We start from the raw sequence: 25,808 nt of genomic DNA, 5'->3' as shown, positions 1-25,808 counted from the left end.
AAATCTGAATCATTTATAACGATAAAACTTTTTTCTTCTCCCTTTTGTTCTCTCTTTTCCAAACAAAAATACTAACAAACAACTCAAAACACAATACTCAAAAACTACTTTCACCTTTATGTCAAATCAGACCACGATCGTTTTTATGACAACCTGTCCAGACATCATCATTGAGCTACAATAGACCCTATTACTGCCGCCCCCACCACCCCAGTCCAACACTACCACCACCATGATTACCAGTAGTGGGAGGTTCACTGACGATATCATCTTGTAACCAAAGCAAGTCACACATCACGTGTGCCCCATCATATCAGTTTGAGCTCAGGAGATGATAATATCTCAGCAAGAAAATTAAAATAACATTTTAAGCTCAATGCATCAAGTGAAGCAAAAGATTTGAGGAAATAGATTGGCAGAATGATATCCATTTTTAGCAATAAACATATAAACAGGGAAGCCAGTACCAACATTCGTTGGTTCTTCCATGCGATTAAGTTAAATGTTACAGCAAATTTAAATAAAATTAAATTTCTCAGTATATTAATGGGAGATATGGCAACACTAAAGATTCAAGCATCCACCTTCGCTGCTGCAGATGCATAACTCACGCTGCTGTCTCTCATACTTTTGCATTGACTTGACTGCTCGTACCGCAGAAATTTGACCTTTATCTTGGTCGAGCAGTTCCTCAGCATCTGATGAAATATTTACAGATCAAAGAGACCATAAATTTGAAATAAGGATCAGGAATATATTAATTCAGGAAACACTCTTTGCCATCTAGGTAAACCAGCTGAAACTCTTTAACAAGATGGTCAAATATTTCAGAATACCATACACTTTTGCCTGGCTCAAAGTTTTTCCTTCATCAAACATTTGGTGACTTTTAAGAGAATTTGAGGTGTACTTACATGGAGGAAAACGCTAATGGGATGGCGTCCACAAATGGTGTTGTCATATTTCGACAGATATTGCTTGAAAGCATCTGGATCTCCTGTCTCTATTATATCCATGCCCATCTTGTCCAAGGACTCGATAGATTTGTATATTGCCCCATGTTTCTTGTCATAGTGCACGTAATTGAACCTGACACAGAATAGACAAGTTAAGATATGTAAAGACAGAATATCCAATTAAACTTATCAAGCAAACTAACAGGGGAATCAAACCCAGCTCCATGCACATATTCAGTGCATGTATGTCAGACGAGAATTAGCAAAATATGTACCCAAAAATAATATATAAATAATATTTACCTCTGCTCTGTGTTCATAAGTTCACAAACTAAATCTAACATTTACGTGGCGTTTGGTTCGTGGAAATCTAACATCCCTGGCATCCACATTCCCAAGAATATGATGCGTGGGAATCTGGATTCTCAAGAAAGTGACTATTCCCACGTTTGGCAATAATTAGGAATTTGATAGGATTTTTGGGAATATGAGATTCTCATGTTTGATTTACTCCTAGCATCCTGTAGGGTTATTTATTCTTTCCAAAATATCCTTATGTTTCTCTTTTCAAATGCATAAGGCTGTTTAATACAAAATTATTTAAAAATTAAACAAAATATGATAGAAAAAAAAAAAAAAAAAAAACTATATATAATAAACCATGGTTTTTCTTTCATTTTCCAATATATAAACTGTCTGTAGTATACTATTTGAATTATTTTCTTTGTTTTTCATCTATAACCAAATAAAACATGTTCATTTCCATATTTTGTGAAATAAAATAGTTCCCCCCTTTTATATACAAATTTTACGTTCATTTCCGTTTTTTGTGGAATAAAACAGTAACTCATTTTTTTGTACAAATTTTACAAATGGTCACAATCAAACCCAAAAGTAGCATTAAGAAAAATAATCATAATCACAGTTGACTTTTCTTGTATAACCATAACAATATTCAATAAATAAATAAAATAAAAATAAAAATAAAAAAACCAAATAGTAGCATCAAAAAGATTTTAGCATCTTATTAATAAACATGTATGGGATGTAGGCATTCTTGTCATTTAAAAGAAAGAAAACATTCCCAAGGCCATGGGAATGTGGATTCCCACCTCTACAAAGGAATCCACATTCCTAGCAAAAAGGGGTTGGGAGAGAATCTACATTCCCTTAGGTATCTGGATTCCCTCCTCTTAAGGACAAATTCAATTAACGTACGCTCCACTTTGGTGATGTAAAGCATTTTACAATAAGTAGAATAATGCTAAATATAAAAATGCAACAGTAAATCTCAGAAATGCACTACGCTTGGCAACAATAATTTGAATATCTTATTGCAAGAAAGAATAAGGATTCAGAAAAAGATGAAAGGGGAAAGGAAGTTTGTGCAGCCAATTGATTTGAGAATCCGAACGCTCCCACATGTCTGTGTGGGGTGGCGAGAGAGAGAGAGAACAAAGCCCATAGTATACATATACTACATTTATCATATGCAAGTACTTATATGTGTGTATGCATGTTAATATTAAAGTCTCAGGGCGGCAATGGAAGAGTGTAACTGATCAAAAACACGTTACAAACTGAAATCTTGGAGAAACTTGAACTATCATGTATGCTAAAGGAGAAAATGCGTTAGTAAATGTGTGAACAAAACATACCGAGAACCCCAATGACAAAAATCTGAGGACACAGAGAAGAAATTATTTGGATCGTCCACATATTTGGCAAGCAGCTGTCCATACAAGGCTTCATTTTCGGCACTAAGAGCACCAACCAAGATGGGTACAACTTTTACCTGGTGCCTGATCAGTATCATCTAAAGTCAGCTTCAACGAAGATGTTTGGAGAATAAAACTTGAATATACAAAGAAATTTACCCCTCAAACACTTTAGCAAGATATGGCAAGTGCATTTCCATGCTATGTTCAGCCTCATCAACACGAATATCCATAATTTCAAATTTTCCAGTAGCTTTTAGCTCCTCATTGACTGAGATAAAAACGAAGTTGATTTCATAAAACAAAAATCATAAATGAATGGCAAAAAAAAGAAAAAGAAGAAGAAGAAGAAGATAAAAGAAATATTACAGTTCAAACAAAATTGACCTATGAAAACACATTAAAAAAAAATGTGTGCATCAACTCAACAAGCATTGATATTTGAGCAAAACATGCATTGTTATATGTTAAACTTTAGAGTCAAGTTCAACAATCCGCAATATCCATGTTACCCTCCGCATTTTCATATGAAACTCATGTTGCATCTGTTATTAAAGCTTATTCTTACAAGGGAATTCTGGAAGAACACAAGTCAAGCACATTTAAAAATGAATGTCACAATACCTTCCAAATCAATAGGGAGGTCCCCTATGGGCGTCTTGTAAACTGTTGCTGTTGAAAGAGCACATTTTGGAGTATAATAGTGATGAGATGGACCAAGAAGGAACACCCGAGAACTGAAATTGTAAGCATTATCATATTAGCAACCAACTGGGCAGAAAAATGATTAATCTTTACAAATAATTATTCCAATTTAGTAAAATAAAGCCATCCCACAATTAAACATGATCCCTCATATCATAAAACTACAAGTTGAAGCCAGTGAGAATCAATGTTACATAGAGCATAAGCAAAACAAGAGGGGAAAATGGGGGAGACAGCGAGCAAGAAAACGGACATCTTTGTTGGATCTATGTTTCCAAATGCATAGGCAGCAGCTCGACCTGAATATGAGTAACCTGCATGGCTGTGGGTTCATTGCCACCAGAATAATTATGGAATGCATTAGCATTGTCATTAACACTTGGAGAAACACAGCATTAGAGGTCCATAATAACTTACGGAGCAATTACACCTCTTACATCAGGAGATTTTTCCACGCCAGACGCCTTCAGCCATCCTTCAAGCTCTTCCGCTAATTTCTTGGCTGAAAAGGGAAAGACAATGATATCAGAACCACTTTCTAAATAATTATAAAGATGTTTGCCAACACATAGAAGACCGCACATATAATTCTCTAAACATAGCATAACAGGATCTTTCCAAATGGCCTCAAGAACATGTGCAAACTTCAGTAAAGGCAAATGCATGCAGAAACTATTCCTCCTAGTGTGTCATTACAACATCTACTAATCAATGTTTCTGCATGGACATACACACCAGTAGAAGAGAATTCATGTTCGTCATGGTTGGCTGCTGTGTATGAATTATTAAAATTATTTACAGATGAGATTCTTTTGATCAGAGTATAAAGAGTTTTAATACAATAAAGTGAGATTATGTAATATGAACTGCCTTTTAGGATATTATAACAATAAAGGATGAAGATGTTCGTCTTACCAGTAAATAAATAAAGCGTCTCTCAAATTTATTTTATACTGATAACTACGATGGATTTCAATGTACTTCATATTAACATTAGTTGTTTCTAATTCAGTCTTATAAGTTTTAGACGGGTGAAATAGAGGAGTACTCAAGTTACAGTATTAGAATCATTCATAAAAAATAAAAATAAAAAAGAATAAAACAGTATTAGAATCACAACAGCAACCATTTTTCACACTGAAGTAACATGTTACTATAACGCAGTACTGCTAACACTAATGTTGCAATGAACCAGTAATAATTCATGCTTTCTGGGTTTCTTCCATCTGGGCTAATTGATGATTAAGATATGTTTATTCAATAGCTAGACCTCATTTCCATTAGGATTTTTAATCCATAAAAAGTAGATGGCAATGACCTCTTCCCAAAGTTTGTTACCATTCAACTCAGCATTCAAGTAGTCACAGCTTGGAAGTTTTGCCTGAAAAGCGTGCCGCTTTGCGGTTCTCAACCAGACCAATACCTTTTTACGAACACTTAATACTACACTCAAAACCCTCTTCAACCTTCCAGATTGGTTTTTCTGGAGTGTACCTTGTGTGTTGTTCAATGAAAGCTTTTATTCATCGATAAAAATAAAATAAAATAAAATAAATTTTTTTTAAAAAAAAAAAAAAGAGTCCTCCACTCTACTAGTCCAATGAACTATACCTTACCCTAGAAAATATATTTTTTTTTTTCAATTAAATTTCCCAAAAGCAATCCAAAAATTCAATGACATCACAGTATCACCTCAAATCCCAGTAGCCTTTTAATTCAAATAGCTCAATGCATGCAACTCGAATCCCATAAAGCCGCAATCTTTTGGGGAAAAAAACTGTTTTTTTCCCAGTACCCAGACAGATGGGTATACATTTTAACTTAAAAAGTTAGTGAATTTGTGAGAGAGACTTACGATTGTCAGTGTACCAAGAACCAGCATGGGATGCTCTTCTGACTTCCTCCATCTTCCCAATTTTCGAAAGAAGACGACGAAGAAGATCAATGATTTGAGATCGGATAGAAAACCCTAAATTTATTATTATATCAAACAATCAACTTTTTCTATTTTCGAGAGATTATAATAAAGAAATATGTTTATATATACATATAATTGAGACCTCTTCAAGAAGTGGACACTTTTTTGATTCTCATTCTCTGAAGCAAGTCATTCTCTCTCGCTCTCTTTTGGGGTTCAATCGTCTGCGGTTACTACAGGATTAATCAGGCTGTCTGTACATTACACTGACGAACTTTAAAAAGATGAACGGTTGAGATATGTACATCTAATAGTGATGTATAGAGATGCGTCGCAGAGTATGCGACTCCCCTGCTTAGCGGTGCTCAGCTAGAGCATTTTAAAAAGTACTGTTTTCTATTTTAGTTATTATTTTTTCAATTTATGAGTAACTTTTTATATCTATTTATTAGATATATTTTATATTATTAAGCATGACGTGTTTTAAATAATTTTTTTATATATTATTTAAAAAACAAAAAAATAATAATCAAAACACGGCGGGTAGTGAAATTTATTCGATTTACTCTAACACATTTTTTATTCTATTTTTTTCATTTTTTTATTATTATTATTTTCTTGCAACAAACATCCTCGCAACTCACAAAAAGCCTTCTCTGTCTTGCCCTGTCCATACCAACTCACAACAAACCTCCTTGTTCCGTTTGTTAATAATTTTACAGTGTTTTTTTTTTTTTTTTTTTTTTTTTTTTTTTTTTTTTTTTTTTTTATAAAAAAAGAAAAGAAGAAGAAGAAGAAAGAGTTATGTTGTAACATAAAAAAGTAAAAGAAATTATGAGTGTTTTGATTTTTTTTTTTTTTAATTTTTTTTTTTACGTAAGTACGTATTTTTATTCAACCGAAAATGATACAAACATTAAAGCAGAGGGGTGGGTTCTCCAACAATAACCCAAATCTGAAAAAAGTAGTACCAACGTGAAGAGTAACATAGTAACCAAGAGGGAATGGTGAGTTTTCAATTCCCAGAGAAATTGAAAATGTTCCGGCCCTATTTACCTTGAACAAAGCCAAGGCTTGGTCCGCACAAGGCGAATTAAAGACCAAATCAGTGGTGAACAGGGGCATGACTCATGCAGAGGACTTCAACCCGGTCCAAAACAACCCATTTGAGAGGGTTCGGTGGCCACTAAACTGGATATGGAAGAGTATTGGCACTACAAATAACAGAACAAAACTTCTGGTGAACGGATCTCCAAAAGAAACTATAATCCAGCAAAGAAATGTACAGATAAAAAAAAAAGATAAAGCAGGAACTTATCACAAAGCGTCGGAAGTGAAGAAACCTTGTTGGAAGTCGATCTTAGCAGCAGATAGCGGTGTGAATCAGCACGCTCAGTGTTTTGATTTTTAAGTTGTTTGTTAATATTTTTATTTTGAAAGAAAAAACAAAATGGAGAAGAAAAATTGTCATCAAACAAATAATCCATTAACCAACTAGGTTTCATCAATTAAAAAAATATTATCCCAATCCACAATTATGGGCATTCACCAAAACAATTCTACAAATTTAAAACACCGAATAAAAACAAACTAAACCTAAAAGGTAAAATGATAAATTGTTACTTTTTCAAAGTTCACGACAACCATCGTGAAACTGTTGAAAGTTCATGATGGCCATCGTGGAGCCACCGAACGTTCATGGAGGCCACCATGGGGTCGCAAAAAGTTCCTAATGGACATTGTGAAGCCTCTGAACTCTACTGGCGAGCACAACTGGTCTGTAGGAAATTCATGCTAATTAGTTTTCGAGAAGAATTTCATGTTTTATTTTTTGAGAAATATTTTGTGAAAATTCTTGTGTTTGAGAAAATTCTTGTAGTTTGTTTTAAAAGTATGTTTTCAGAGGCCACATCTAAAATTCTGTTTGGATAACTAAAATTTGAGCAGTGAAAAAGGATTTTCAATTATTTTTTTTCCAGACAGATTTTAACAAAAAATTTATTAGTTAAGATGGTGGGCATTTTCATTAAGATGGAGGACGAAAAGGCCCACCAATTTGGGTTGAAAAATCCCAATTTATTAAATTTTTTTTGATAGGTAAAAAACCCAATTTATTAAATTGACATCTGTCTTTTAAGTCATACGACTTTCACATGCATTTTTAACATGATTAACACAACATGTGATACTTTAAAAAAGATAGATATCAGTTTAATATGATGTCTCTAACCTAATTTGGAAAGAAATTTTGTCCCCTCTGAAATTTGATATGAATTAGATAGGCCATAAAATGCAGAGTAGTTACCTTCAAGGTCATGCTAGCTATATAAATATTCAAAAACAATCAAACATCTCACATCTGTCATCTACCAAAACAAAAGCATAAATGAATTTAGCAGAAACCTATATAATATGATGAAACATCTGAAGGACAGACAGGACAAGAGACTTAGGAAGAGAGAGCAGTGGCTAAACAAAGGACAGACATACCAAAAGAACACAAAGTACAGAGGCTCCTTTTGAGCATTATAACAACAAAATTATTAAGAGAATTGGTTTCCAGAATAATTGATAGACATTAAAAGACTCATCAAAACCCACATAAACCAGAATTATTTCCTTGCTGTCCAAAATCCCATTCATCTGGACAAGATATGACAAATTCAGCAAAAGAAGAAAGAAGAAAGGAGGAGGCAGTGTACTCCTATATCAAAGAATACTCTTTTCAGCTATATAAAACCCACAACTCACAAGTGAGCAGAAAAATACAATATACAGTCAGATCCAATCATATACCCCTATCTCAATCTGTGAACAGCTGAAATTGCTGTGAAAAGAAAAGAAAAGAAAAGGAATCCCAAAAAAAAATTGAATGACATAGTCGGCTGCAGGCCAACTAACTGACACACTCTCATTCAAAACCAACATTTAGACATGGTCATCCTTTGCTTCCATAGCAAACAACGAGCTAAACACAATAATCCATGCAAAAACCTGCATTCATTGAAAGGACCAAAGAGAAAATGTTTCAATCAGTCCAGTTATGCTAATTTTGCTATTGGCATCAACATATAGATTGAGAGAAATTCTAATTCAAAATGAATTTACAATATATATTGAAGAAAGAAACAAAAAAAAAAAAAAAAAAAACAGCAAATGATCAATGAGAGATGTGGGAGCTACTAAGGAAAGAATAAACTCATATGGTCAATCAAGTACTCAATTTGCTATTAAATTCCAACAATATCTAGCAAATGTTGTCTACGCTCAATTGCATCATGAACCAAAAAAATGTCTAAACATCCTTCTAACTTAAATCAAGTACTTTCATATTATTATAACAAAAAACTAAAAGTGGATATGATTAACGTGTGAACTTGGCATCCAATCATGTCAGTACTTGCTTGGATCTTCTGGAACCCCATCAATAACTTATTTGTGTCTAATATACATATAAAAATCTTGTAAAGCATTATTTGCATTGTTGCCCAATTATTAATGTATTGATTGCTGTTCCAATTGCTTTCATTTATTCCTAGTCATTCTGCCAATTACAATCAGTGGCGGTTTGACATTTAAGATTTAAGGGAAAATTCCACTTAACCCTCCTGAACTTCCATCACATTTGTAATTATCCCCATAAACTTCTAAAACTCTCAATTTAGTGTGTCTATCTTTCAATTTTTTTCAATTTTACCCTTCCGTTAGAATTTTCCATTAAATCCTAACAAATAGGTGTTAAAATTTCTAAAAATACCCCTAATTTTTTTTTAGGAAAAAAAGAGAAAAAAAAATTGCAAGTATTTAGGCGTTGATCAAGATTTAATGGAATTTGCAAATATACATACGCCTAAATCTTTGAAATTATATATATATATATATATATAATCAGGGGTATTTTGAAAATTTTGACAAGATTTAATAGATGAGTGAAATTGGAAAAAAAAAAAATTGAAAGTTGGATACACTAAATTGAGAGTTTGTGGAAGTTTAAAGGGTAATTGCAAAAGCGACGATAATTCATGGGATTCAGTAAAGTTTCCTCTAAGATTAATTAGTGATAGATAAATATTTATGCATCTAGTTTAACAAAAAGAAAAGTCAATTTCTAATCTTAAAGAGAGAGAGACGTTGATATATTATCTTAAGAGAACGCATAAGACCCCATCCAAAATCACAATGCAAAAAGTTTTGCTTTACTACTCTCAAGTAAAATCTATTTGAGTATGTGTATTGCCATGAGTGAAATTAGAAGGAAATACATGTATTTCAAACTATTTAAAGGCCAAAACCCGTTCCATCCAACCCATGGTTGCTAAAACCATATCTTTAGTCATTCAAAATTTTAGTAGGCTGTGCGTACATTCTCCTAAAATTCAAGTGTTTAAATTTGATTCCATTTTCCTCATGAAAGACAGCAAGGTAGTGCATAGCATGTCATGGTTCTTCAAAAAATAGAGAATTAGAGAACTCTCTAACTCAACAAGCAATAGTCATAGGCTTACCTATCTTAATTTCGCAAAGACGTAGCTTTTGAGGAATGAACTGAACTAAAGTAAGCTGAAGCATTTGCTCAATGCCCCTAAAGAATATGCAACCATCAACCGAAAAAAGAAAAAGAAAAAATCAAGCATGCTCCAAGACAGAATGAAGCTTTGGAACCCGCCTACGAAACAATGGTTCAAGCCGAAAAGATGGAACACCGAACTGCCACCTCTTAGCATCGTACATCTCATTCCAGGCTTGTATTATCTCATCAATTTTGAATCCAAGACCTGCATGGTTGCAGAGTATTCAAATATTTCCAGTAACAGTGACAAAATCGTAAGGATATACAAGACAATTAAGAAGCAAAATTTTACACATTACCTTCCAAGGCCGTTTCATTGGAACAATGGTTCTTTACCATAACAGCTACATCTGTTGGAGAAGCTCCCGCAAGTTCAAACTTCTCAACCGCAACCTCTAAACATTCTTCCCAAGTTGGTAATTCTAGCTTATATTCCACAATTGAACGCTCATAAAGCAAGGTGCCCCATAAGAGGTATATCTGCGATTTCATGTTCGCAGCCTGCTCTGCAGCTTCCTCAGCAGAAATATCTTGAAATAGACCATCCAACCCCATTTTCTGCAAATTTTCTTCATATTTCTCTGATTTGGAGAGTCCATTTAGACGCTGCTCCTCCATCTCCTCCAACATCAGCATGCCTTTCTCCATGCTTTCTTCAGCCTTATTATATAGCTGTAAGACCTCTGAGGAAGGCCCAGTCTCTAACTCAGCCTTTCTCCCAACTGCATAGTACCAACAGAGCTTTGCCTGCTCAAATTGCTGTTGCCCAAGTGCAAGATAACCTTCATAGAAGTCTGGTTTGATTTTCAGAGCTTCTTCATACTTCTTTTCAGCCTTCACATACTCTTTATGTGCCCATTCATATGCAGCCTTAATCTGCTCAAGTACAGATTCCCTCGAACTATCTTCTGAAAGGAATACCCGCTTCCTTGCCCTGGACAAGTGAACATTCCCCCAATTGAACAATGCCAAAGCTGCCATCTCTTGGAACTTATCAGCAGCCATTTCAAACAGTTCTTGAGCATCCTCATTTGTCACAGTGTCCTCCATAGCCTCTGAGTATAGCTTCATGCCTAGTTCATGCAGATCCAAGTACGAATCAGAATCGAACCCAACATGGTTCTTGAACAGTCGTGCAAACTGTATAATCCAGTCCTCAATAGAAGTCAACCCTCTTTCAACTTCATAGCCGTTCCCCACATCCTCATTTTCAACAAGATTACTTGATTTTCTATCATTATCAAGCACCTCCTCCTCATTGTCCATTCCCTCAATGACCGGCTCCTGATCAGCACTTACTTCTGCAACATACAGCCTCAGAGACCCTTCTGAGTCACCAGATGATTCAGCCAACCTCAGCTCATCCGTAGTAGTGATTGTAACCAAATCACCCTCTTGATCCCTGTACTTCACAAGACCACCCTTCAGTCCTGGAAACTTATCCTGAACCATCTCCCTTACCAACTTCATGCTACAATTAACTGGTAACTGCCCCAACCTAATATCCTCCCCAAACACCAACTTCACTATCTTTGTAACCACTTTTTCTTCCTTAACAGGCTCCACAACTACTTTCTCTTCCTCCACCATCTTCGTAATCACTTCCTTATCCTTAACAGCACTCACCTTCTCTTGCACAACCACCTTATCCTCTGCCTTCAACTCATCTTTCTTATTCTTCTTCCTTTTTAATTTCCCTTTCACCACTTTACCCAACTTTAAAGCACTGGGCTGCTCCACATGAGTCAAACCAATCACTTTCTCATCAGCATCAATACCCTTTTCGCTCAACGTCTTTCTCAACCTCTCCACAATCTCCAAAGCCACAAGATTATTAGGTTCCATATTCAAAACAGTATTAACATCTCTCAACGCCAAATCCAATCGATTCAAAGCCTCATAACACCTGGCTCTCTTCAACAGTGCTTTACTATATCTCTGCGACACTTCTAAAGCTAAATTGCATTCATTGATTGCTCGAGGGTACTCACCGAGACCCAATTGCATATAACAAGCAGCCATATTGCAACGCAGATGTGCAACATCAATGTGATTCCTAGGTAAGAGTTTGAGGGCCTTTTCATATTTCAACATGGCGCCCTCATGGTCACGCTTTTGAAAGAGTTTGGTACCTTCTTCTTTGAGCTCTTGGGACATGTTGATGAAGATTGCTGTGTCCTCATCCATGGCTTTCGAGGTTCGGTCGGAGGGCTTGCTTGGCTTACCGTTTGCATTGCCAGGCTTCTGTTCTAGCTGGTTCTTCTTCTTCCCTGTTGGCTTTCCCATTGATGAATTCAAAAAAGTCAGAAACGAGAGAAGCAGCTCCTCAAAATGAAAGCTTTACAAGCTTTGATTTCTAGTCCAATCAAAATCCTCTCCACCAATTAATATAGCCATGCATGTACAAAGAAGAAGACCCTGTAAGCAAGCAAAACCAACTTGACTGGTTCATACAACTGAAAATTCAAAAAAAAAAAAAAAAAAATTAATAATAATAATAAGATAAAGGAAAAATTATCCAAAAGGTTGACGCTGAAGGAGTCTGATTGAAATTCTAATCAAAACCCACAACAGAAATTCATGCAAATATAAAAACCCAAATTCCAATTTCATAAGTTATGGCAACAATAAAAGAACAAAACCTCTTTCTATCTAGTTTCTCCGTCTGAATAAGAGTCCAAAGAGAAAAGCTAGTCTCAATCTCTCCCAATGGAGGTTTGAGATTTGAATTGATTCTATATGATGAGCTACGTCTTCTAGAGAAAGCGTGCGGACGAAAATGGGGTATTGGGTTGCAGCGAGAATGTAAGGAAATGACAGACATTTTCTGTGCTTTAGGGTTTCCGGAACATGGGGGTCAACTCAACGTCCCCAAGCGAAGTAGAATTCCTCACCTCCCATTGGTGCGCGTGATGTCGATAATCGTTTATTGGGTTTTTTTTGTCTTTTTCGTAGTTCTTTTGCCGTGCCTTGCAAGCGCCAAAAAGTGCTTGGGCCTATCACCCCCATCGCGCCAGAGATGTAATGGACAAGACAACCATGTTTTCTACCTGTAATATTAACTTTAACATATAAAATTCAAAGGCCGGTAACGTGTTTTTTTTTTGGGACTTCCGAATATTCGGGGAACATGTTCGATTTGTTTTACGAACATTCCCAGGCCTATTGTTTATAAGAAAAACCGATTACTACTAGGACAAAATTTTCAGTTTTCTTTAATGATGTCAATGTAATTTCTTCGACTTTATTTTTTAAATTGAAAAAATAATTAAAATTTTATTGTTTTTAATTATGTTTTACTAATGTTGCACTGCCAATTAACTCTTAATTTTTTTTTTAATAACAAAAATTAATTTAATAGATCATTGACAGTATAATATTAACAAAGTAAATAAGCTAAAAAGAAGAAAAAAAATTACATTTAGACCCCTAAACTATCAACCGTTTTGAAAGTAAAGAGCTCCAAACTACTAACCCTCACACTCTGGTAGCCCAAATTACAAAAAAGTGCCAAAAAGACTTCATTTATCAAAATATTCTTATAATACATTTGCTACGTGCCATATTTTAATTAAAAAATATAATAAAATTAAAAGTATTTATATTTATATTTCTAAAAAAAAAAAAAAAAAAGGTGGCCGGGCCGGCTACCCCCTTTATTTTTTACTTTATTTTCTTCATATTTTTATTTTTTCTTTTATTTTTAAATTGTTTTAAATTTTATTATTTTTTAATTGAAAAAATGACACGTGACAAGGATATTATGAGAATATTTTGACAAATTGAGCCTTTTTGGTAGTTTGAGAGGTCAAAGTGCGAGGGTTGGTAGTTTGGAAGGTTACTTCCAAAACGGCAGAAGTTCGGGGGCTTAAATATAATTTTCTCAAATGAAAAAATTATTCATTAAATTGACATCTATCTTTAAAGCATATGCTTCGTACGTGCATTTTCAATAGGATTAACAAAGCATGATATATCTCTTTATATGTAATTCTAAAATATCTCCAACAAATATAGGCAAAACCCTCATATTATATATATTTAGCTAATACCACACAAAAATAACGTCCAATAGCTAATTACTATAGTCTATAGCAAATGTTGATTTATTTTATTCACGATTAACAACATTTTTTTCTTATTATTCAATTGTTTTTCTTCTCAACACCGGCGTCTTTCCCCTTGCGATGAACAAAATCATATTTTCCATTGAAGAATATTTGAAAAAAGATGATGAGTGTAGTTAAATATAATTTATTCTATGCGTGAGAGAAGGACAAAGAGAAAAGGGACCTTTACGCTATAAAAAGTCGCATACTTCATCGTTAAGAGTCGGTAGTTTGATCCAAACACTTCCTAAGAAAGAAAGAAGGAAAGTTACCTATTCATTCGATTTACAAAAAGGTCAAACCTTCAAGCTATCAGAAGCATTCATTCTTCAACCTAATAACAGAAATTTCCTAATTCAGTAAAATTTACAACAGATGTATCGGAAGCATGAATCCTTGAGCAAAAATTCAGGGACCACGCGTGCACACACAGAGGTACGTGTCAAGAAAGGAACCGTGAAAAGGAGAAATTACTCGAGCAGTTCCGGCAGCGTGACAATAAGCCCGGGACTCCTTCCTCCACCGGTCGGGTAATATCCCTTTCCCGTTTGTACAACACTCTCAGAAGCTCATCATAGGTTAAATTTCCATCTCGATTGGTGTCAAACACGTGGAAAATGATTTCAACCACATTATCAGACACGGATAAATCACACACCTGTGACATTTGCACACATAATTCCATTAATAATAAAAGAAAATAAAAATGATCACACAAGAATCTCCCATCATACTCTTGTGACAGGAAGGAGGGGGAAGGGGAGAATTCTGAGGAACTTTCTCAGAATATAAAACCATAACCACAAGAATAGGAAATTAAAAAAAAAAACAAGGACAAAAGAAAAGGTATCGTACTTGGGATGCAGCTCGTTGGAAGTCTTTTCTTGTTAACAGGCCATTCACTTCTCCAAAACTGAAAAGGGCCAAAGAAAATGGCTCCAATTTTCTACGTAGGTGTGCAAAATGTTTGAACTCCTCGAATGTAATGCGAATATCACTAAGTTGCGGAACATTGTTCAATTCATCAACCCGATCAAGCAACCTGCCTATGTGACTCATGTCAGCAGAAGCAACCATGGACAACGCAAAGTCCTTGGCTGATATAGTTCCTCGTAACTTGTAGTCATAATGTGCAAACTCCAATCTCAGAATCTACAAAATAAATTATATGTTTCACATAGATGACTTGAAGACAGAATCTAGGAGATTAAACAAACTTTGCAGAATCCAAAGAGTGATTGCATAAAAAATAAATATTTGGGGAAGTTCAAACGCAATTCCCACTTGTGCAAACTAATCATACGTTCCAAGTAAGACACTAAGTAAACAGCATTAAATTACCACTAAGACACATTTGCAATCCAATCCATTTCTAGAAACCCTTGATGAGAAAAAACATAAAATGCACTTGAAAGTCTCTAGGTTTTATGGGAAGCCATTACTCAACCAGTGTTCCCAATAACATTCAAGTAATCACACTAGGCGATGTTTTCATTAAAAGCTGCAATGAGTATAGTACTTTTTCTTTTAATTCATAAGAAAAAAAAAAAATCAGCATAGCAATAATAAGACTGTTGTAGCATAAGAACAATCTAAATACAGGTAAGATTGAAAAACTCCCCAGCCATACAGCTCTTCAACTTACAACCAAAGTTCTTCATGTTAGCAGTAATTTTATTCCCTTCTGGGGTGATGCATTTAGCACATACAAGTACATATGCAAATAAAAGGACAATACTGCTGTCCACCTATATTTGATGTTCCAAATGTTCATTTTATTCCTCATCAACTTTGTAGACATTAGTAGTATTTCTCCCTTCCTGGGGTGATGCACATTAGCATATGCAAGGTACATTCAAGTGTAAAAGTACAGTACCATTTGGAAACAAATGTGATTTCATTTATGGTTTTCGTTTGGAGTCAGAACTTGCTACAGGTATTACTACTGCTACTGCACATCATTGATTTTCATCATCCATTCCATTCATTAACATGTGAAGCCACTACCTGGAGTTTCCTTATAATTTGCACTATGATGAATCATAAAATGAAATCCGTTCTCTATCTATCTTTCAGTTATCAGTTATTGCCAGAGGCTCAATTACAAAATAAGGTATCTTCATCTTAGATGGTTTTATATCACTAATTTTCTCTCAATCTTAACCCTTTTATTAATTAAGTTAGGATTGTTAATTTTAGGTTTGACAAACCTAGTGGCAACGAGCGCAGCTACAGCTATTGATAACAAAATAAGTTTCAAAGCTATTAACAATTTATGGAGAAGGGGCAGGCGACTTACCTCATCATGCAAATCTAGCATAAATTGGAAAAATTTATCATGTTGGAGGCGTTCCTTTCCATCCTTACCAAAGAAATACTCCACCAGGCCTCCATTTTCTACAGAACCATGACATTTTAACCCAGTTCGAAGCCCATCCCTGTGTTGAGCCCCTTGTCTATTATGAGCTCGCATTAAAGCCATCACTTTCTTGAATTCTTCCTTATCTATCTCCCTATAAATGGATATAGAAGGTCAAAGATATGAAGAAGAATAATGGGAAAGAAGAGCAGCCCAAAAAGTTAAGTAAATGGAGTAAAAGACTACCAATCTTAACGTCAGCATGCATAAAATAATACTTTGAATATCGGTAGTTCTAAGTTAATAATACTTCTAAAAAAATCGGTAATTTTAAGTTTTGATGTTGTTGTATATTTTAAGAGAATGAAATTGCTCTTAGCCACGTCAAAGAATAATACTTTAAAATTGCAGTCATAAATAAGGGGGTAACATTAATGTCACAATGTAATTGGTCTCTGCTACAGTAAAATGTTCAATATGACCTCATTCTAAGTTAATGTCACAATGTGATTCACTCCAGCCCACGGATCCCAGATTACTAAAGCAGTCTGCAGTACAAAAATTAATGTCACAATGTGATTCATCTCTTCAACAGTAAAATATTCAATATGACCTCAATCAGTTTAAATTCATTTTCAAGTTCAAGAATCTGAAACTTGTAGTGGCAAATGCAGCTCATGTTTCAAGAACATGATCAAATCAATATCCGTATCCCATAAACTTGGACAATTGCGGTCAAGAGGAGACAAAAAAGGGCTGTCAAGGAAACATATGAAAGGGACTTGAGAAAAGAGGGGAGTTGAATACAGATAGGTCATTTACTGCACTATTAACTTAACAGATGCTCAAATATTTCCTCCATAATCAAAATTATCCATGGTTCCACTCATAGAGAATGACAGTCACAGGTATATCTACATGCACATTAGTTATAAGTGTCTAGAGATCACAGATAACATATAACTTGGAAACGAAGCATAAAGTTTAATCCAAAACTAACAAAATTAAGATGTTCTACGTCAAATGTATTTGAAAGGGGTTCAAGGGAAGAAAATGGTATAGCAGAGGTGTATATCACAAAGACCGTCTAACAGTACTCATGATATCACTCTAATTCCATCTTGTAAATAATATGTCATACATAAGTGAAAAGTCTCTATAGGACCTCATACTCCCAACATTTTTTAGTCAAAAGAAACTTACAAACAAGAATGGGAGGAAAACCATAAAAGGGACATCTCGCCCTTATTTACCTCACCAATCAGATAAAAGATCCAGCAAAATCAACCAACAACCTGCTACATAAAAGATGAAAATAATAATAATAATAATAATAACAATAATAACCTAACTAATCTTTTTGCTTAGCAGGAAAATGCTAGAGAAATAAATTATTGCAGCCATGCCTTCCACAACCTCAACTCCAAACACAATCATTCAGAATGGATGCAGATTTCAGTAACAAAAGCAATTGGAGGGCCAAGGGTGGACATGGTACCATCCATAGCATAAACAAGCACAGAAAGTTGGCAGGAATCCCCCGCGCGGGTGGGGATCCACCAGCTAAAGCAATAAAATCCCATGCATATCAGGCTTCCACCCCATTACATCAAGGACTGGACCAACTCCATGAACCATGCGCTGAGGTACAGCACAAACCTACTTGAGCATACAGGTCCTAACCCCTGGTTATACCATGGAAGCCCAATGAAATGCAGTTTGCTACAAATTTTACGTATTATTACAGTCCTGTATGTGAAGAGAGGGATGGAGTTTCTTCAAAGGAATGTCAAAGGAAGTTGGTGAAGAGTAATGACGGGCATTATATGAAGGGAAAGAATAATAAAGTGGGGCATTAGTTTAATTGCATTCTCTGATCACAGTAACACCCTGTGAAGACTGCTTCTGGTTGGAATTATTCCGTTGACATATTGAAATAACAAATATCAATTAAGCAGTAATGGAAAATTCTTGCAAAGAAATACATAACTATTACAATTCAAAATTCTAAATGTCCATGGCTTCTCGTCCCTTTACAGTTGAATAATAATTATCAAAATATCATACTGCCAAATAGCAAATGGCAGCCAATAGATCAGCTCGATGTAAATTAACAGCTTAAACCCATAATGAAGTTTAAAAGTAACAAGTGGACCATACAAGACCCAAAAGCACAAGTAACAAGATACACTAAGCATGTTAATGCTACTGAGTAAATGAAATCTCCAGCTTGTGACTAAATAATATCAATGTGCAAAAGGATGCATTACTACCAACCCATTATTGTCAATGTCAAACATTTTAAACGCCACAGAAAAGCTCGACTCTGGAATGCTGAGTAGCGTCACAAAAAAGATATACCTGTTACAGAGAAAATCATAAGAACTGTACAATCAAAAAGAAGAAAAATTCTATAATATCCTTACCAAATAATCTATTGATCTCCTCCCCCCCACCACCAAAAAAAAAACCCGAAGATCCTCCTTTTATAGCAAGATATTGGCATAGATAAGAATCATAAATAGGCAACTCACTCTTTAAAAGATATATGTCCATCATTGTTCACATCAAAAAGCATAAAAAAATCCGAACGATCACAACGTAACTCGCCAGGACTCCTTTCTCCTCTCAAATATCCATCTCTAACAAGGTTGGACTCTGATGGAGGGAAAACAGGAACAACTGCCCGCATTAGATCTTCTGGTCTCATAAGTAACTCTCCTTTCGGTGACAAAATAGATGCAAAGTACTCAAAAACCTGCAGGCAAGAATGGCAAAAGACATTGTCAACAGGATTTTTATTAACCAAAAACCAATACCACAAAAACTTATTTATTGATTTTTTTTCTTTATAAGTAATTGATAATATCATTAAAAGTGTAAGGTGCCTCTAAGTACACATGGAGTATACAAAATAAAACACCTAACTAGAAGAAGGAAAAAAGAGTAAGGAAAACGCTATAACTAATCGACAAAGGAGTTACATAAGCACTGTCCATAGATACAAAGTTCTAAAGAAAAAAAGATAAAACCTCCTCCATTGTCCTTTCCCATTCCTCAAAACTTATGTTATTCATTTCCTTCCATCAACACCATAAAATGCACGTAGGCACCATCTTCCACACTACAGCATTCTGCGGACTACCAGAGATCTACCAGCAGGCATACAGATCGACAACACGTCTAGGTATAACACACGACAACCCAAAACAATTGAAAAAGGCAATCCAAATGGCATAAGCCACGTCACAATAAAGAAGAAGGTTGTCCGCGGACTCCCCATTCCTCTTACACATGAAAAATCTGTCCATGACAATGATGTGCCGCTACCTGATATTATCCATGGTAAGGATCTTACCTAGAGCCGCCGGCCACGCCAAAAACGCCATCCTCAAAGGAACCTGATTCCGTCACACACTCTTCCAAGGAATGCGGCTCCCTTCGGTACAAGCCAGGAAGCTATAGAAGGATTTGACCTTAAACAACCCTCTTTTGGATGGGATCTACCACAACTTATCTTCACTTCCTCTTTTCACTCGAGCAAGTGCAACGAGAATTGAACGTCCCCTCTCCTCCTTTTAATAATAAAAAAATCAAATTCAAAAGTAAAAGTACACTTTTCTTTTGTTTTTGCTTTTCTTTTTGATTGAAATTGATTTTTTTATTATTAAAAGGAGGAGAGTGAACGTCCCCTCTCTATCAATTCTCAAGTGCAACACCTAGAAGAAAGAGGTAAAAATATCCACCTCCCAATCTTGCGCTGCTCTAGCAAACCTCACATTCCACTGATTAGAACCACCCAAAAGCTCCAAGTGATACACAACAGATGCATCCTTTACACGAGCAATACCAAATAAAACTGGAAAAGCTGCCTAAGAGCCACATCCCCGCACCACTTATCATGCCAAAAACTAATCCGGGATCCATCTCCGACCGCAAACTTGGTATGACACAAGAAATTCTCCCATCCTTTCCTGATATTCTTCCATAACCCCACCCTGAACACACCAGTAGACTAAACAGAACACCACTCACCCCATAAACAACCAAATTTAGAGTCCATTGCAACTCTCCACCAAGCCTCACTTATTTTTTTTTTTTATTAAGCCAATGTACTGTATAGGCTCTAAGTTCAAGTAGAAGTAAAAGTATTCAAGTACCAAACGTTTATGACATAGCTGAACAAGTATTATTAGCAAAAAATCAATCCAAAAAACACATATTCACACACTGCCACAAATTTAATTTGGCAATATAAATATCCCTATACAAAGATTTTCAAGCTGAGTAACACAAATTGATGAAGGAAACAATTTAGCTGGATATTAATGCCGATTAACAATATCTCGAATGAAAATTGTATAAATCATGAACACCTTCTCAGGAGGACTTCGCAACCTGATGCGCTTCTCATAGTTAAAGAAAATCTTTCTCCTATATGCATCTGCAACCACAACAACGATTAACAACAAATCAATGAATTTGAATAGCCATTCCAAAAAATCAAACACACTTAACAAATAAGCATTTGAATAATTATTGTGACCAAATACCTCCAAAGAGGTACTTAGCGCTTTCAGGCAGTGCTAATTTGCGAAATGCAGAAACAGATTCAGAGGCAGCCGTTGACCAGTCGGCGGAAGACAAAGGGGGCTTTTTGAAGAAAGCGGAATCGGAATCGGAGGTGGAGGACCAGTATAGGAGCCCTAGGCCCGAGCCCACCATGATTGCCGAAGCCCATTTGAGAAAGGACCCGAAAGGAGAGTTCTCGTCGTGATCAGTGTAGTCGTTTGAGGAGGGTGGCGGGAGGTTAGAGAATCGACGGACTCCGAGCCTTTGGAAGAGGGCGTGTTGGCGGAGGGACGGCGGAGATGTTTTCAGGGACGCAATGGAACGCATAATGAAATTGAGATCGGAGTGTTAGTTACAGAGAGAGAGAGAGAGAGAGAGATTTTGCGCGCACACCTAAAAAAACTGACGAAGACGAAGAGAAAAGTCCCCGGCCCAAGGCCCAATAAGGATGGCACGATATGAGAATGGGCCTCAGCTATTAGGCCCCACTAAAATGATGTTTTGGAGCCTTTTACCAAATCAAATGGTTTTGTTTGTTATGTCACAATTTTTTTAAAAAAAAGAGGAAAATATGATAATGGGCTAAATACCTCACAGGTGTATATGTAGTAAGGGCCAAAATTAAACAGCCGCCTCAATTTCAAAAAGTATTACATATGGTACATGTCGTTAATCGAAATACCTATTTGATACTTTCGTCTAGGTTCTGTCTATTTTTTTTACGATCGCCTACGTTACCCCCCTTAAAATGTTGACACTTATTCCAATTGCCACATATTTAAGTCAACTCATATTATCATCTTATGTGTACGTGTATCATAAGCGATACTTATGCTTTTACTGCCACGTAGGATGAAAAAAATATTAGACGAAAAAAAATTGCTATTTTTTTTTTTTTTAAAAAAAAAAATGCATAAAAATTAGGGATGGCCGACCACCCCCATTTTGGCTAGGGGTGGCTTGCCATTCGCCTTTTAGGGGTGGCCGAATCCACCCTTAGGCCAAACGGGCATGGTTCAGCCACCCCCTAAAAACCAACCCTCTCATTTTGCAAGTTGGGGGTGGTTCAGCCACTCCCTAACTAATTTCAAAAATGAAAGGAATCTAAACAGAAGTATTAAGTAAATATTTTCATTAACGATAGGTACCACCCATTATACTTTTTAACCGAAGCGGCTGTTTGATTATGGCTCTTACCACATGTACCGCTTAGGTATTTAGCCCTATGATAAATATTAAAGTGATAAATTATGAATTGATAACAATGATAAATAATTATGGGACAAAAATTTAACTACTTAATTTAAAAATAATCATTAAAATTTACGGAATTCGATAGAATTCCAAACATAAGTAACAAACATCATTTGCAATTTCTGTTTAACCTGAATTAAGACATTTAACAACAACAAGAAACATCATTGTAGTAATAAATAAATAAAATAAAAATATCCTATAATCTTTCACAAAGTATGGTATCATGCTCTCTCTTTTCTCCTTTTTCTTTTTCTTTTTTGAATAACTAATTCCATTAAAACATTGAAGTTCAAAGCACATCTACACAGACTCAAGACACTAACAAAAAAAAAAAAAAAACTCAATTTGCTAAGAACACAAAGAGGAATTCCCTCATAAAAGAAAGACAAAATTCTCAAATTTCTGCATTTTCTCAGCAATTTTTGCTAAAGGTGGATGGAGCATGCCAACTCACCAAACACAAAGAAACATTTCTCTTTGTCTTTGACACAACCGTTTAATAAATTAAATTGAATAAAATTATTCGAACGTTGTTTGGTAGAAAACTTTATTCCGTTGGAATATTCTCTGGCTGAATTGTATTCATGTTTCATCCCAACTTGAGCTCAAATATATATTTAATAATTATATAACATAATAATAATAATAAAAATAAAAAAATTGAGAAAGAAAACCGTTGACATGAATTTTTATTAGAACAGATCGAAGCTTAATCGTGTGGATCACTACATAAAAATATCACCGAAATGCTAATTTTTCACAATATTCCGGATTAATTATGACAAATGATATTCATATCTACCTAAAAAATATGAAAAATCTAAAGAAGAAAACTTCAAGATTCTTTTTCTTTTTCTTTCTGTTTCTTAATAAGGAAAATTTAACCTTAATTTCAAATTACATTTTTTTTTAAAAAAAAAAAACTTCATTTTTTTTTAAAAAAGAAAAAAAGAAACACTTACGACCCAACGTGGGTCACGGCTGACCCACGACAGGGTCACCTAGTGACTCACGAGCCTTTTTTTTTTTTTAATTAAATGGAAAAAAAACAAAAAGCGAGAGTATTTTCATCATTTTCATGGGTGCTGTTAGGATTTAACGCCAACCCCTAATGAAGTGAGGACATTGCAACAAATTCAAATATTGAGAGTGAAATTAAGAGTTTTTTAACTTTGAGGAGGTAGCTTCAAGTCGAGTTGAAATTCATGGTGTTTTGCGAAATTTCTCCTTATATTTTTGACATTATAACTTTTGAGCACAGTACTCTTGCCCTTTCACATTAATAAAAAAGAAGGCATGACTGAATTCAAAGAAGAAAAAAAATGATTGATAACTTTTTAGGATAAACAAAAAACACAAATTCATCCTAAACGCGTTTCCTGTTATTCGTTAATGTGTTATGTCAGCACTAAGATCTCATTTGGTTTGCGGAATAAGTATTCTATTCGAAAATGTAATAGTTATTACTAGGAAAAAAAGAGAGTATAATAGAATGGTTATTCCTACTTTTTAGTTTAGTAACAATTCATATACTTTAATTAGAATACAATCAAAATTACTACCCACATTATTATTATTATTATTATTATTATTATTATTATTATTATTATTATTTAAAAAAAAAAAGTTAAGAAAAAACTCAAATTATGAAGAAAAAAAAAAATTGGTTGAAAACTTGTGGGTGGTCGGCCACCCACCAAAGAGCCGGGGGTGGCCGCAACCACCCCCGGAGTGGTCTTCGGGGGTGGTCGCGGAAGCCAATCAGGGGTGGCCTGTGCCATCCCCAAGTGCCCCAGGGGTGGTCGCACCACCCTCAGCTCCATTTGTGGCTGGTCAACCATCCCAACCAAGAGTTGGGTTTTTTTCTTTTTTCTTTTTTTAAAAAAAAAAATAGAGAAAAAAGAAAATAAATGAGTGGTTTTTTCAGAAAAATATAATATATTTCTCTCAATTTTTTAGAATAATAGATATTCATTTTCGTAAAAAAATAATTATTCCAAGAAATAAATCATCACCAAACAAATTTCATTTCAAATGTCCACTCAGCAAATCAAACAAGATCTAATAATATTCGACATGTATCTAATAAAAATAAAATAAGATAAAAAGTTAAATTGTAAGAGTGACCGAGCCTAGGCCAGCAAGAGGGGTCCCACACCCACGATGACCCATGCACCGTGCATGGGAAGGCGGCAATACTCTGCAGAGTGCAGTTTGTCATCGAGAGACATGGATCTGATCAATGGAGGAAATGGGAGAAAGAAGCATTTGTAGGTTTCGAAAACGACAGGAACATCCCCTTATTGGTTGGAATGCATAAAATCCATCATCTCCTTGGAACAGAAGAGATCTTCACTTCATAATCTAATGTGGATGCTTCTGCCCCGGCACCACATTGCTCATGATTCTTCCGATATATACCCTTATGGTTTTATATATTTTATGATGTGTTTCATGTGGTTTTAATAAGTACCAAAAATAGTACTTTAGTTTTGTAATTATATTATAAATGGTACTCTATACATAAATAATATTTGATATATTTGGTATGCCTGTTTTGAACTAAAAGTAACATGTATGCCTGTCGTGTATCAAAATAACATGTTGACAAGAATTGAACCCTTAAAAAAAAAAAAAAAAAAAAAACACAAAACAAAACACAATCAGTCATGTGTAACAATTGAAAACACAAAATTATATGCGTGGCTAATTGATATAACCCAAAAAAAGACTAAATGTTTGTTACTTAAACACAATTTTTTTTTCTCATTTATACCCCTGTGGTTTTATAAATTTTATGATGTGTCCCATGTGGTTTGAATAAGTATCAGAAATGGTACTTTGAGGGTGGCTGAGGCCAAAATGGGGGTGGCAGCGACCCCATATATTTTTTTTTTTTTATATTATTATTATTATTATTATTATTATATATAAGAAATCATTAAAATAAAATAAAAAATGGTAGCCACGTCAGCGCTGAGGTGTGCCACGGGGACATGTGTCACGCATGTACGCCGACACTTGTAGGATGACGTGGTTGGATGTTAGTTTTGAACGAAAAATTGGACGAATGTACAATTTTCGTCTTTTCCCATACCACAGGTATCAATTTGGTACAAAACAAAACTGAGAGGGTAAAAAATAAAGTTCGTAAAGCACATGGGCCAAATATGTATTTAACCCCAAATTTTAAAGTATATTTTCTAAAATTTGCAGTCATTAATTTTCTTTTTGTTTTGAGTGATGTAGTGAGAAACTTATGTAATTTTAAATGTGTGGACTAACTTGCATATGATGGATGACATTTATCATTCTCTCATTCTTAACCTTTTCACTATACTATCTTCTACCTTGTTCATCAAACCTTCACTATTCTTATTCATCCCATTTTATTTTTCAATACAATCTTACACTTTTCCAATAAACATTATTATCGTTTCATATACAAATTTATTCTTCTTCGTCGGTCACATAAAAAGTCATGCTTATCTTCTAAGTTAAGTGTGAGAATACTCTAGAACCCTTCCCTACCCCTTATATGCACCCTAGGAGTGCTTCCAAGTATCTCATTCCATCATATTTCACAAAAAACCTTATTCTATTTTGTGCAAGTGTTGTCCAACCCAAGTTTTTTATATTTTTGT

The 25,808-nt window shown here is 35.0% G+C and overlaps 3 protein-coding genes across 4 annotated transcripts; all 3 read right to left on the bottom strand.

Moving 5' to 3' along the window:
- Positions 1-386: 386 nt before the first annotated feature.
- On the bottom strand, positions 387-5,451 carry LOC133870305 (uncharacterized). The gene is made up of 8 exons (XM_062307400.1): positions 5,235-5,451; positions 3,797-3,881; positions 3,633-3,701; positions 3,299-3,411; positions 2,834-2,945; positions 2,615-2,758; positions 915-1,089; positions 387-698 (listed from the first exon to the last, which is right to left on the bottom strand). The coding sequence occupies exons 1-8, from the start codon at positions 5,284-5,286 to the stop codon at positions 573-575; spliced, it is 876 nt and encodes a 291-aa protein (XP_062163384.1). The 5' UTR covers positions 5,287-5,451; the 3' UTR covers positions 387-572.
- Positions 5,452-7,974: 2,523 nt separating this feature from the next.
- On the bottom strand, positions 7,975-12,753 carry LOC133870611 (protein PHOX1-like). Of its 2 annotated transcripts, none has more exons than XM_062307773.1 (4): positions 12,510-12,753; positions 10,167-12,323; positions 9,803-10,072; positions 7,975-8,291 (listed from the first exon to the last, which is right to left on the bottom strand). In XM_062307773.1, the coding sequence occupies exons 2-3, from the start codon at positions 12,151-12,153 to the stop codon at positions 9,924-9,926; spliced, it is 2,136 nt and encodes a 711-aa protein (XP_062163757.1). In that variant the 5' UTR covers positions 12,154-12,323; positions 12,510-12,753; the 3' UTR covers positions 7,975-8,291; positions 9,803-9,923. The 2 variants fall into 2 exon arrangements, with proteins under 2 accessions (XP_062163757.1, XP_062163758.1); XM_062307774.1 differs by having other exon boundaries at positions 10,167-12,285.
- A 1,393-nt stretch (positions 12,754-14,146) lies between these two features.
- LOC133870989 (calcium uptake protein, mitochondrial) lies at positions 14,147-21,302 on the bottom strand. The gene is made up of 7 exons (XM_062308312.1): positions 20,889-21,302; positions 20,712-20,779; positions 18,870-19,093; positions 18,613-18,696; positions 16,276-16,489; positions 14,832-15,128; positions 14,147-14,634 (listed from the first exon to the last, which is right to left on the bottom strand). The coding sequence occupies exons 1-7, from the start codon at positions 21,232-21,234 to the stop codon at positions 14,419-14,421; spliced, it is 1,449 nt and encodes a 482-aa protein (XP_062164296.1). The 5' UTR covers positions 21,235-21,302; the 3' UTR covers positions 14,147-14,418.
- Positions 21,303-25,808: the final 4,506 nt, after the last annotated feature.

Source organism: Alnus glutinosa, chromosome 6, assembly GCF_958979055.1.
Source record: "Alnus glutinosa chromosome 6, dhAlnGlut1.1, whole genome shotgun sequence".
NCBI classification, from domain to species: Eukaryota; Viridiplantae; Streptophyta; class Magnoliopsida; order Fagales; family Betulaceae; genus Alnus; species Alnus glutinosa.
Note: the sequence above shows the minus strand (reverse complement) of the source record. Positions and strands in the feature narration are given on the sequence as shown.